This window comes from Dermacentor silvarum, chromosome 4 (genome assembly GCF_013339745.2).
Source record: "Dermacentor silvarum isolate Dsil-2018 chromosome 4, BIME_Dsil_1.4, whole genome shotgun sequence".
In the NCBI taxonomy this organism is placed as follows: Eukaryota; Metazoa; Arthropoda; class Arachnida; order Ixodida; family Ixodidae; genus Dermacentor; species Dermacentor silvarum.
In genome coordinates, this window is record NC_051157.2 from 229156571 (window position 1) to 229170117 (window position 13547).

General features: G+C 49.0%; 1 protein-coding gene across 1 annotated transcript in view; it reads right to left on the reverse strand.

The window, feature by feature from the left end:
• Positions 1–13547, reverse strand: part of LOC125945164 (general transcription factor 3C polypeptide 2-like) — an 84456-nt gene that overhangs the window by 62100 nt on the left and 8809 nt on the right. The window contains exons 2-3 of the mRNA XM_049666774.1: positions 13017–13193; positions 5577–5676 (exon numbers count right to left, since the gene is read on the reverse strand). Coding sequence (XP_049522731.1) covers positions 5577–5676; positions 13017–13193 — 277 coding nt within the window. The remainder of the gene's footprint in view (positions 1–5576; positions 5677–13016; positions 13194–13547) is intronic.

Here is a 13547-nt window from a genome sequence, read left to right on the forward strand (position 1 = left end):
TGCTCCCGAACGAACTTGACGACAAAGTCCGTGGCCTCGCTGAAATCAATGCCAAAATCGAAGAGCTTGTGATCGACGACGACGAACTTGAAGCCGAATTCACCGAGGCCCTCGAATACCACGAGATGATCCGCCACGCCATCGGCCGGGTTCGTTTCCGCATGAATCCCCGCGCCGACTGTCACTAGCCCTTTGCAAGGACGGGAGGCAGTACACGCAGGTAGCCGACACGGTAATCAAACGAGTGTAAGCGCAAAGGCCACGCATTGACGCAGTACGTACAACAACCGAAACTCAAGTACGAAGGAACGGTACAGCGTCCACTCTTCCTCGAGAACAAGGCGATTGTCAACACGGGGTCGCAGATCACAACCAGAACTGAGGACAAGTTCGAGGTAACCGAAAATGAAATGAGCAAGCTGTTCAGCCACGAGCAAACAGCCTACCGAATCCCCATCGCTCTTGCTACTCTCACGATCGCCACCGCAGCATGGAGGCCGACCATCACCGGCGAAGCAGCTTTCGGAACCGCAACCACGAGTACAATTTACGAACAGCATCGAGGCTTTCTAAAGTGTTCCTCTTCGACGACAAAAGGTACTCCAGCTGCCACAACATCCGCCACATGGATGGCTACATTACCGTAGAAAAATGCTACGTGCAGCCAACCCGCTTTACAACAGACCCATGCGGGAGCTACTACTCCATCGACAACCTCACAATCCTGACCCAATCGTATGCGATTGCACCGATTTTATTGACCAAAAGGCTCACCTTCATCGACCAACAGGGCTACGGTGCCGGTAACGGTAAGCCTACCACTGCCGGAGACATCCGACGACTCGAAGTTCTATGACTTCAGCCACGGTCGAGTGAAAGTGCGTGACATTCTCAGCACTGCGGCTCCGCAACTTTAAGGCTCGCATCAAGAAGACCGACAAAGGCGGTGCACCGGCCTAGAGCAGCGTTCGCTTTCCATGCTTCAACACTGTGCTCTGTGGGGAGCACACGCTGCCACCTTCTCTCGCGGGCGCTCGCCCGTCGCTTGCGAACGGAGCGCACGCGGCGGTAGCCGGGCGGACATCTCGTGCGCGCACAACGCGCGCCGCAGGAGCCGGGCGGACACGGGAGAAATGCACTTTGCCCTCTCCCGGTTCTCGCTCGCAGAGTTGCAGCATCTCCACGAGAACAATATCCGCTTAAGAGATAGTGACATCACTTTCCGCCTTGCTTCCGGCACAGCACAATCGAGCGGTGCAGCTAGACTAGTTATTCGTTGGGAGAGACGCGTAAGGTGACAACGCCTCGCACCTCTTACATCTTCCCGGTCTGTCAGTGCCTGTTACTTTAGGTCGAGACTTTCTCGCCAAGTCGGGTATTTTGATAGACATCGCCAGCGGAGGTTACCGAGAGAACGGAACGGGTGTTTTGAAGCGTTTCGCAAGAGCGCCTGCGCCTGCGGAGACAAGCCAGTCTCCGGGGGCGGCGCGAGCGGGCCACACGCAGCCGAGCGAGCAAACCGTAATCGGTAAAGACGATCAAAGCAACGGAGAGACGGTGGCACAACATTGTGCCGCGACGTTGCAAGGGGCAGCGCACCCACTTTTGTCAGAGGTCAACAGCCTGCCGGAGAGAGAAAGGGCACGACTGTCATCGCTGTTGTACGAATACGACGCAATTTTCACGGACCGTCCGGGCCGCACTACGTTAGTCGGGCACAGGATAGACACGGGTGACGCTGCGCCGTGGAAATGTAATCCTCGGCCGATAAGCTTGACTAAACGGAAAGCACTTGACAGCGCCTTAGACGAACTCATCGACACAGGCGTTGTGGAAAGGTCGAACAGCCCATGGGGCTTCCCGGTAGTTCTAGTCCCGAAGAAGGACGATACTTATCGCCTTTGTGTAGACTACCGCAGGCTGAATGAGGTTACGAAGAAGGATGCGTACCCTCTACCCTCCATTTCCTCTTTAGTATCTAACCTAGGCGGGGCGAAGTACTTTACGACGCTCGATGCTAGTCGTGGATATTTTCAGGTCGAAATGGACGAGCGTGACAAAGAGAAAACGGCTTTCACTTGTCACCGCGGGTTCTTTCAGTTCAAAAGAATGTCTTTTGGCTTAGTCGGAGCTCCCGCTACTTATCAGAGGTTGATGGACCGAGTTCTAGGAGATGCGAAGTGGCAACATGCTCTCGCATATCTCGACGACATAGTGGTTTATTCGAAAACATTCGACGAGCACTTGCGCCACTTGAGAGACGTCCTAGACAGGCTGAAGTCCGCGGGTATCACGTTGAACCCGAGTAAAGCTCAGATAGCTGCGAACAGAATAACGCTGTTGGGATTCACGTTGGACAATGGCCGCATTCTGCCGAGTGAGGATAAGCTCGAGGCTATACTGAGCTACCCGTCGCCGAAAGATTATCGGCAAACTGAGACGCTTTCTGGGATTGGTGAACTTTTATCGCCAATTCATTCCAGACTGCGCGGCAGTGCAAGCGCCTTTAACGAAGCTCTTGAGGAAAGACGAGCGTTGGACTTAGGGTCCAGAGCAGGAGGCGGCACTGCGCGGCCTCACAAAGGTGCTCGCTGAGACGGCAGAGTTGCAGCTGCCCGACTTGAACAGGGAGTTTGTGATTCAAACAGACGCAAGCAACCTGGGGCTAGGTGCAATTTTGCTTCAGGAGCACGGAGGCATTCTCCGACCGGTTGCGTTCGCGAGCCGTTCGTTGACGCCGGCGGAAAGGAACTATTCGGTGACAGAGAAGGAGTGTCTCGCGATAGTTTTCGCTCTGCGAAAGTTCAACTATTATGTCGACGGAGTGGCATTCACGATTGAGACGGACCACATGGCTCTCACTTGGTTGAGGCGTTTGAGCGTGCCGAGTGGCCGCCTGGCGCGTTGGGCACTGCTGCTGCAGCGTTACGACTTCACCGTGCGCTACCGCAAAGGAAAAAGCAATGCCGCAGCGGACGAACTTTCGCGAGCGCCAGTCCGAGGCGAGGAAGAAACCCTAGCCGTAGCCCGAGTAAGGGACGCGGAACAACCGTCGATCCTGGGCGAGAGCGTGAACCACAGAGATGTTGTCGGTTCTGCAGGAGTTGTCTTCAGCAGAAAGGAGCTGTTCGAGGCTCAGCAGAAGGATCTGTTTTGTCGAAAAGTGCTCGACGGGCTCCGGGAGCCGGGCGGCGCGGCCGCCGCGCACATGGAGGCAGCTGGTATTGCTGTCGGTGCGGAGCGCTTAGGAACAGCTGGTAATGCTGTGAGCGTGCTGGATTCCTATCTGCTGAATTCCGACGGCGTCCTGCTAAGGTATATTCCCACCGAGAACGACACAAGTGAGGTGTTTAAGGTGGTGATATCGCGCGCGTTGAGAGGAGCACTGCTACGCTACTTTCATGACTAGTGCATCGCTGGGCACGCGAGCGGCCCCAAGACTTACGTTAAGTTGTGTCGCTTCGCTACCTGGCCAGGCATGAAACGGGACGTGATTCGCTACGCCCGATCGTGTCATGTGTGCCAAAGCGTGAAGCCCCGAGGCGGACGACCGCCCGGCTTCATGCAGCCTATCGACAGCCAGACTCCCTGGCAAATCGCGGCATGTGACGGTCATGGGACCGTATCCCACAACACCGAGCAGGAACAAATTCTTGCTGGTGGTCATGGATCACTTCAGTAAATGGGTAGAACTTTTCCCCCTACGAAAACTGACGGCACGGGTGATCATGGATAAGTTGATGGAGGTTTTCACCAGGTTTGGTTTTCCGGAGCAGTTGATAACGGACAATGCGTCCTAATTCACTGCAAAGGTGTTCGTTGACTCATGCGCCGCACTGGGCATTAAGCATAAGAAAACGACAACCTACTATGCTCAGTCGAACCCCACTGAACGAGTCAATCGCAACATCAAGCACATGCTTGTCGCGTTCTCTGAAAGGCATAAGGACTGGGATACCTCCCTTCCAGAGATTGGGTTTGCATTGCGATCGACAGTGAACCGCTCGACTGGGTATGCGCCTTCTTCTCTCAACCTGGGGAGAGAGCTGCCGAATCCGATGGATAGGGTTCTCGCGGATCGCAGCGGAATGCCAGTCGCGCCGTCAGCACGAGCTGAATACGTGACGCATCTACGTGCCAAGATGACGGAAGCTTTACATAAAGCACGCTGTAATCTTCGCACTGCAAGGGCACAGCAGAAGGCGCAGTACGACCGCTCGCATCAAAACGTCCACTACGAAGTGGGCGATCTGGTGGTTCGACGCCAGCACGTTCTCAGCGATGCTACCAAACAGTTTGCTGCCTCGCTGGCGCCGAAGTGGACCGGGCCATATCTAGTGAGAGAGAAGGTTTCCTCGTTTGTTTACCGGCTCGAGAACAAAAAAGGAAAGCCGATCGGCGGACCGGTACACGTATGCGACCTGAAACGCTACGTGCCCCGTAATGAGCAGTGGGATGACGATCAGGCTCTCCCTCAACCGCGATCGGTGAGAGAGAGCAGTCAGAACAGAACAGCGAGCCCGCAGCCGCGCAACAATTTGCGTAGCAGGCGAAGGTAATCTGACTGCTAGTTGCGTAACCCGACGACTGCGAGGAACATTCGTAAGTCCGGGTGGCGTTGCGTCGGGTTGGCACCTTGGTCTGTGACAATAAGCATGACTTTTTAGCAAAAACATGCAATTTTTCAGGACTAGATTGTTGAGACCAGGTGCAGAATGACATGCTAAATTCAATGAAAACAAAATTGGAAAACACATTGTTTGCAATTTATTTCGTTTTCAAGAACAATTGGCAGTCCGAACTCTTTTTCAACCAAAGGGACGCTGCCCCATACATGCTCCGATGCAAGCAGGGCCGGTACGGCGGCTCTTCAGAATGGCTGGGTACGATGGCACGCAGCTCGATATACAGTTAATGCAACCAATTTGAGTGCAAAATAACAGGATGATTTACACAGGTACTTTAATGTAGATGAGACAAAACTTGAAGGGGTAGTTCCGAGTACGAAGAAATTTCAGCTAATGGCAATGCAAATTAACGAGCTTTCACTCTACCAGAAGTTTCCCACTTGCTAACTATTTCCGATAAGGGTGCAAGCACCAAATTTGCTTGTGGGCATGTGCGCTTCAATTTTGCAATGGCCACATGTGCTGGCCATTTGAAACCTATTACGAAGTTGTGTGAATTTTGGTAAATTTGTAAAAAGACGCAACCATCTACATTGCACCCACATGTCAAAGAAGTGGTGGTGTGCCATCACCAGTGTCGTAACACACAGCCTAGCAGGTGGAGATTTTGCCTCATCCCGAGTCACACGTGTGTTCTGACTTGACTGGGCAGCCTCGGATCGCATGTTGCTACGAACAGAGCTTGGCCAGAGGCACCAGGAAATATCACCATTCACGTCTCTCATTGTTCAAGGTATCGTGCCATTTTGTGACATCCCAATCGGACAGCATCAGCACAGTTATGTACACTCAAAACACCCAGCTGGCCAGCGAACATTCCCTACACATATCATGTGTGCCTTGCCACTAGGCAATACACATATGAGCAATGAAAGCACAACTACTTACACAGCAGACTCCTCCCCAACCACGAAGAGGCCATTCCAGTGTGGGGACAAGGCCATCTGCCGGGCAGGGCCTCTCACAATGGCTGACACTGGCACCAGGCCTGCACAATCAAAAGGACATGTCCTTTCAGGAAAGAATGTTGCGCTGTACAAATAGAGCCGTGCCTCATACAACGAGCCCTTGCTCCCCACAATATCCTGTGTGCTTCATTTCTCGACTTCAATGTCTGCTGGCTTCCTACGGCTGTTAGTAACGACAAGATGAGGGCCTCGGTTCCCCCAATACTTGAGGTTTATTTCAATATCACAACACAGTATCAAAGAAACATCATAATAATTTATATATGATGACTTTCAGCCCTGACCACTAACAACATGGTAGCTAAACAGAGTGACACAAACTTAAGGAAACAGATCAAGCACTGTTCCTCCTCACATCGGTACTGTCTGATGCTCGATTTAGCATGTACTAACTAAAACTAGCCCAAGGAAGGCATGTTTGGCTTCAGGAAGAGATATTCTACAATGGATCATGTCCATGTTGCCAATCAGGTAATTGAGAAATATGCGGAGTACAATCAACCTCTCTATATGGCTTTCACAGATTAAGAAAAGGCATTTGATGCAGTAGAAATACCAGCAATCATGGAGGCATTGCATAACCAAGGAGTACAGGAGGCATATGTGAATATCTTGGCAAATGTCCATAAGGATTCCACAGCTACCTTGGTTCTCCACAAGAAAATTAGAAAGTTACCAATCAAGAAATGGGTCAGGCAAGGAGACGCAATTTTTCCAATGCTATTCATTGCATGCTTAGAAGAAGTATTCAAGCTCTTAGACTGGAAAGGCTTAGGAGTGAGGATCAACGACGGCAAATAACTGCAAAGATTCTTGCTACAGCCTGCGACAGCCAAATGCAATGTACAGTGCAGTCCACTTATAACGATATCAAGAAGAATGAGAAATCCAATCGTTATAACCGATCATCCCTATATCTGGACTGCCGAAAAATGAAAATCTTGCCGAATATACCTCTGTAGTTCCGAAACCGAATTTACCACTTGCGATAAAAAATCGACATTGTCCAAAATAAAATGTTTATTTATACTTCTAAATAGCGTTTCAATTGTTAGGCGTGCCGAAATAGTCAGAAATCTGCACTTGCTTTCGCGAAAGTTTCACTTTCACAACCGCGGTGTGCATCGCATCCAGCTGCTGCGCACACTGGCTGCTATAATTTAACGTACGTGAAATAAATCAATGAGCAATTCGATTGACGACATTGCACTTTGGTTGAAAATCGGGGTTGGTGTCAATCTCGTCGTCGCAGCCGCTGCTGTGGTCGCCTCTGTCGCACAACGCCGCCGTCTGTCGCGACAATGATCGCCGTATCGGAGATCTCTTTGCAGAACGAGGCAGCACTATCCGTAATCAGAAACTTCTCCATCGAAGCACCACCTATTTCATCGTCAGTAACGACGTACTCGCAAAGTTCGCTAATGTGAGCGGCTTCCACCGTGTTGATTTCACCCATGGGGGGTTTCGTCATGGCGCACAAAGCCCGCCTTTTCCATTGATCGGCATGGCCATTGCTTCTAGCTTGCATGTTCGTGGCGAGCCCAGTTTTTATAATCGTCGATATTGTCGACTGCACAAGCTTGTCATTTGCTGCTTCATCTCAAGTGCCTTGCGCTTTGTCGGCGCACCTACAGCTTCTTCCGCAGCACATTTCTGTGCTCGCTGAGAGAGAGAGGGAACACAGGCGCCGCTCGCTTATCGCTTTCCTTCCCCCTCCTCTTCTGACGCTCGCACGACCGCCGGCGACTAGGGTGCCTCGATGCCAGCGCCGCCGTTCAGGGTGGTGCCAACCTTTGACCGCCCCCGCGCCGCCACTTTCTCGCTGCGACGCCATATTGTGTCACAGCGAGCCGTTGCGATTGCTTGGTGCCGGTGCTGAGTTCGAGGCACAGTGCGCGCGGATGCTTCGCGGACGCTTCTACTTGCTAGACAGTGTTCAGCCGCATGACTGACAAGCTATCAAGTGCATCGTGTCGACATGACGGGCTGTTGTGTTCCCAAGTGCGCCGGATCGACGCGTAAAGGACTGCGTTGTTTTCGCTTCCCCCGGGACCCAGAACGACGGAAGAGATGGGAAGCCCAAGTAAAGCGCGATCACTGGAAGGCAACGGATAACTCCTGCATTTGCGAGGTAAGTGTCAAGAATGTTTAGACTACCGCACCGTGTTTTTCATTTAAATAAGAAAGTATTCTCTGATCCTCGCTCACGTACCTACGTTCGCTCACGAACTAAGTAAGCACTGCACCGATGCTGTCTGAGTAGCGTATGGTTTGCGAGCGCGCGTCGCATAGGCTTTTTTCCTTTTGATGGGCGCAGTCTGTACCCTTATTTTAAGGCCTGACGAAGATGCTTAGCCGCGAAATAGTCTTACATTAGCTACGAATCGTCACGCAAGCCACCTATTTTCCTTTTTCACGGGAAGCACACATCGTGTGTGTCTCTTGTTTCTTTTTTTTTTCTTTTTTCGGTACTGGTTATTTGGGACTAAAGAACGCAGTGCTTCGTCTGGGGAGAGCGGCTGGTTTGTACGTGGTAAGCGAAACATTGTGATTTTCTCTGATTTCTCAGGAGATATCTTGCGGACCTCAGGGTGTTACGTTGCATAGCTGATTTTTTAGACTTGTACATATTTGTAGCGTGGTGATCGTAAGCCGATGGTCATTCGTGCTCATTCCCGATCGTAGTGGGTACTGTGACGGTCTTTAAATGCCTGTGCACGGTATGCCCAGGTGTAGTAGAGTTAAGGGGCATCATGGGACCAAAATGTTTCAGCGCTTTCTGGCATGGTGTCTGTTGTAGCCTGTGCATTTCTTCGAAACGTGTGAAGCGAGGTAATACAGCATTGCTTCTGCTAAAATTTATTTTTAAGCACTGTAATGGGTTCTCTGTATTTACAAGGCAACTTTTTATATCGATAATCACTTTTGTTGTTTTACCTGTACTTAGAAACACTTTGAAGAGGACCAGTACGAGGGAAATCGACAGGATGGGCGCCGTCTGTTAAAGTCAACAGCCCTACATCATCATGGACTATATTTTCGAAGTGAAAAACATTGCTAATCTGTATTTGACTGTCTTAGTTTCATTTACGGTTTTTGTACGTGATATGTATGCAGTGTTGTTTATTTTTTCAATGTAGTTATCAGTGTTCTAATGGTTATTTATGAAATGTTCTGTACTCGCCATCGATGTGTTTGGCTGATGCGACGTATTCGATGGTAGCTGATGTATGTATTCTGGCTGGATATCTGGCTGGATATCTTGATTAATATTACCCGCGGTTGCGTTTTCTTGTTTGCATTCTTGTTTTCGATTTATATTGTGTGTAATAAGGTTGATGTACTCACTTGAACCCCCCCCCCATGTAATGAATAAATAAAAAAAAAACTCTCTCTATCCCGAATTGTGTGTCGAGCCTACCTTGTGAATTAATTTTTTTATCTCGTCTTTAAACATAACCTTCAGGCGTGGCGCACTACATATAGTTTTTCATGTACATATCTCTTTCATGATTGATTGTACTAGACATTATAAGTAAATGTATTTTGTGCATCGTTTGATTTCTTGTGTGTACTACGCAAGATTGACACAGACAAGTTACGTTACATTTTTCTCTACAGCACTAACTAAACCTTATTTTCACATCGCAGTTATTTTTACACCAGCTTAATCCTGTCAGCACACAGTTTTGTGGGCAAAAAAGAAAAGCAAAATTGCGCGTAGATATCGTCAAATAATTGCAACGAACGCGAAGAGCACGCGCAACGCAAGAAAAACTAACCGCCGTGGCCGAGTGGCTGGCTACGGTAAAGGAGGCGTGACGTGTAAACCAAAATACAACAGCGAAAAAGAAAAACTTCCACACACAGGGGGTCGCAAACCTTATATACCAAGCATCGAAGCGCGAAAAAAAAAAAAAAAATTGTGCGTATTTTAAACATACACACGGCATATTAAATGTGATTGAATTAGGCAACTTGGGGCATGTTCCCGGCGCCATACATTTACGTCTTGGACCTTCGACGAGTTAACGGCTATTGGTTATAAAGATATGCAGATGGGACACCGATAAAAAAATCCTCATCAAGGCAAAGCACTTGGAAGCGCGCCGCGAGTAACACTTTATGAACGCAAGCGTAGCTGAGTCTCAGCTCATGTGACACAATATGGCGGCGCCAGCGGGGTTGTCTCCACCCTGGACGGCGGCGCTGGGCATCGAGGCACCCTACCGGCGACACGAGGCTGGCACCATCTTGTGCACGCTGCGCCAACTTGTGATGCTCTCCGTAGCTTTCGTAATTTGCGCTCAGGCGGGACGCACGGTAATGGTGGTAGATACGAACTCGCCTAGGCAAACTTTTCGCACCGTCTCGGTTAAGGGCAACTCGGGAACGCAAATTTCACGATTATTCTACATGAAAAACGCCGCCCAGAAGCAAAGTTTCGATCTTGATATCCGATATGCGGTGAATAACATATCGTTATATGTTTTCTTTTCTCATAGCCCCTAATGCATAAGTTGATACTCTTAAGTCGACTCATCGTTATAAGTGATATATCGTTATATCTGGTATCGTTATACCGTATTTACTCGAATCTAGGCCGACTCCGATTCTAAGCCGACCCCCCAAAAGTTCGAAGTCCGAAAAAAAAAAAGAACTTACCTCGAATGTAGGCCGAACGAAAAAGCGAGGACAGCATTTGCAAAATAAAACAGCATTTATTAAATTTGAACATGCCGAGCTCATTCTATGTCACCATCGCTGCTAGCCTCGTCGCTATCTTCCTTACTGCTGACATCTTCAAACAGCGCGCTATATTCAGTACTATCCAGCGCATTAGAGATGCTGCATTTTTGGAAGGAGCGCACGTTGCGGCGCACGCAAAAACCATCTCCCGTGGCCCCCTCCAACGACAGACCGATGCCGCAGTTCCGCCCGGCTTGAACGTTTGACGATGCCTCTACGGCTAGCACAACTACCGTATTTACTCGATTCTCACGCTTACCTCGATTGTAACGCGCACCCGTTTTCTGTGAGGAAAAAAAATGTCCTTTACAGTACCGCGCACCTCATGCTTTCAAACAGAAATACAACTTTCTGTCATTTGGAAAAATAGATTTCCTCTCGATGCACTGAAGTTGCGATGAATAAAAAAAGTCGCAGTTTCGCCTGAAAAGCGATGCATCGAATGCAAATTAGATGCAATTAGATCGATGCAAATTAGTAGACCGCTATTAACAAGCACGGTGTCACGCGCGCACAAGCAAACATGAACACATCTCGCTCGTTGACCGCGGAAACGAACTGTCAGAACGCTAAAGACGGAGCGCACCTTCGTGCTAGCATGCGTCTCGCTTCAACGCGGCGAAAACACGGCGCGCGGCGGACTTTACCCGTCGCAGATTGCATTCAAGATAGGGCCAAGGCGATCGTATCGCCGTAGTGGATCGTCGCAGATTACGTCCTGCTTCGGTCCACTGAAACCGTTCTGCATTGCTTTGCTGGCAAAAATCCTCTCCTTCTGTTTGCGCCAGTCCCGCTCGCAAGTTTCGGATTCTCCGAACGCCCGTGATGCGGCCCGATTTCCGTCCGTCTCCGCACAGATGATCACTTTCCTTTTAAATGCGGCATCATGATGAACTCGGTACTTCATGCTGATAGACAGAGCAGACGCTGAGAACGTGAAGACAGACGGTAGACTATTGCCTAAGCACGTGTACTGCAGCACACGGAGGAAGCTTCCGCATGCTACGATAGCTAGGCTCGACGCGCGTGCGAGGCGGCCATTCTGAAATGCCGACGCAGATTTAGGGTCGTGTTGAAAGTGCGCGTTAGATTCGAGTAAATACAGTATTCGTTTAGAAAGCGGCACTATAGTGGCATCGCCCATTTGGTGTCATTACGATAACGCCACACCACGAGCCGATGCTGCACCATAGCGATACTACCGATACGACGCAGGTCAAAATGGCCACGTCGCTCGTGTACTTCAGCTGGCTACTGGCGCGGCTAGTAGCGGCTGCGATACTGACTTTTCTAGATGGCGCTAACTATGCACCATATTTATCAGTTTCAGTTAAAAACTGGCGCGTTTTTTAAAATCCTCGAATCTAAGCCGACCCTAGAGTTTCGTATGTGATTATTTGAAAAAAACTATCGGCCTAGATTCGAATAAATACGGTAAGTGGACTGCACTGTAGGAGTTGTGCATGAAATCCCCCTAATGTGTGGCAAGTAGGGCAGACGGGGCGGTGCCTTAATGTTTGAGCCAGGGAACACAAACAAAAATTTAAGACAGTCGAATTGGCGCTTTTGCCTGCGCATTGCAAAGACTGGCCCTGTGAACCACGTTTCAAGGAGATAAAGATTCTGGGGAGAAGCCAGGAACAGATGGCATGAGAACTGATGGAGGCATATCACATAATAAAGAAAGGCCAAGACTGTGTTAGTCTCCATCAAGCTGTTTGAATCAGAGACAGGTTTTTTTTTATAAGTGGTTGCCCCGCTAGGCTGATGAGTGGACTGGGTGCTGCGTTCTGTGCATGTCATATTTGTCTATATATGCCTACATGTTTCCGTGAATAAATCAGTTGCAAGTTACCGCCCCTGTCGTCGTTTTGTGTTTTTCTTTTTCTGTCTCTGTCCTGCAATAGAACAAATTTTAAACCTTTTATGTGAATAAGTATAGTCGTACAATTTCCTAATTATCAGGCAATCGGAAAAAACAAATTTCAGTGACAAAAATGTCATGCAGTAAACGCCAACTAGGCCAAACTCAAGTTCTGCTTTTCACATTCTCTGGAAACTGTCCAAGACGTGCAGAGATCTCAGGTAAGTTTGAGATGGGCAATTTATATTTTGAATTATCGAAATATCAAACTATTTCGCGATCCTCTTTGAGATCGATATATCTGAGATATACACTGTGCTTTGATACTGCTATTAATGCATTATCTTTTTGGTGGAACTGCGACATTTTTGTCACTGAAATTTGTTTCTTCCAATTGCCTGATAATTTGGAAATTGTACGACTGTACTTATTCACATAAAAGGTTTAAAATTTGTTCTATTGCAATTAAAAAAATTTTTGATACAACGAAATAAAGTGCCTTGGTTATATCGAAGTTTAACCACCGTACTCAAGAACGCAACTTAAGTCGAAGCCTATGCTTGACTTATCTGAGTGAAGCCTGGCCTGAAAGTGCCCAGGACGCTCATTGCGTTTCCTCCGACGCGTTCACGAGAGGCGTCATTTAAATCAAGTCAAGCATGAGCTTCAATTTAAGTTGTGTCCTTGAATACGGGCCTAAATTCCACAAGCCTAGTAAAATGTCCGGACAACATCTCCAGAACTCACCGGGCCTGTGCAGGTCCCACACCTTGGCTGCCTGGTCAATGGCTGCCGTGCAGACATGGCCCTGGGGTGTCCAGCCCAGGCCCATGATGGCACCCTGGTGGGCCTGCCACACCCACAGGGGCTCCTCCTCCTCCCTGCTCCGTGCCGCAGGCACCACACGGAACACGGCCACTCGCCCTGGGTTGCAGAGACATGAAAGTGCATAAAGGACGAAGCACCATCTGCAAACAACATGTCAGGCAGTGGTGGAGGACACCTTCTTCCCCGGCTCAGTATTCTTTAGATTTGTGACACTACAGTCGAAACCACTTAAATGCCATTGTTACGACCAGTAATTGTAGTGGTGTGCGAATAAACGAAAATTTGAATATACGATTAGGATCGGCTAGTATTCGATTCAAAAGAGTTGCTATTCAAGATATTCCAACTCAAGAAAATTGCTGTTGTCGGTTGTTTAAGTCAGCTTTGCCGCAGTATAGCCATGTTACGTGACAAAGCTTACAAAATCTATTGTGGTGAAGCATATGAAAG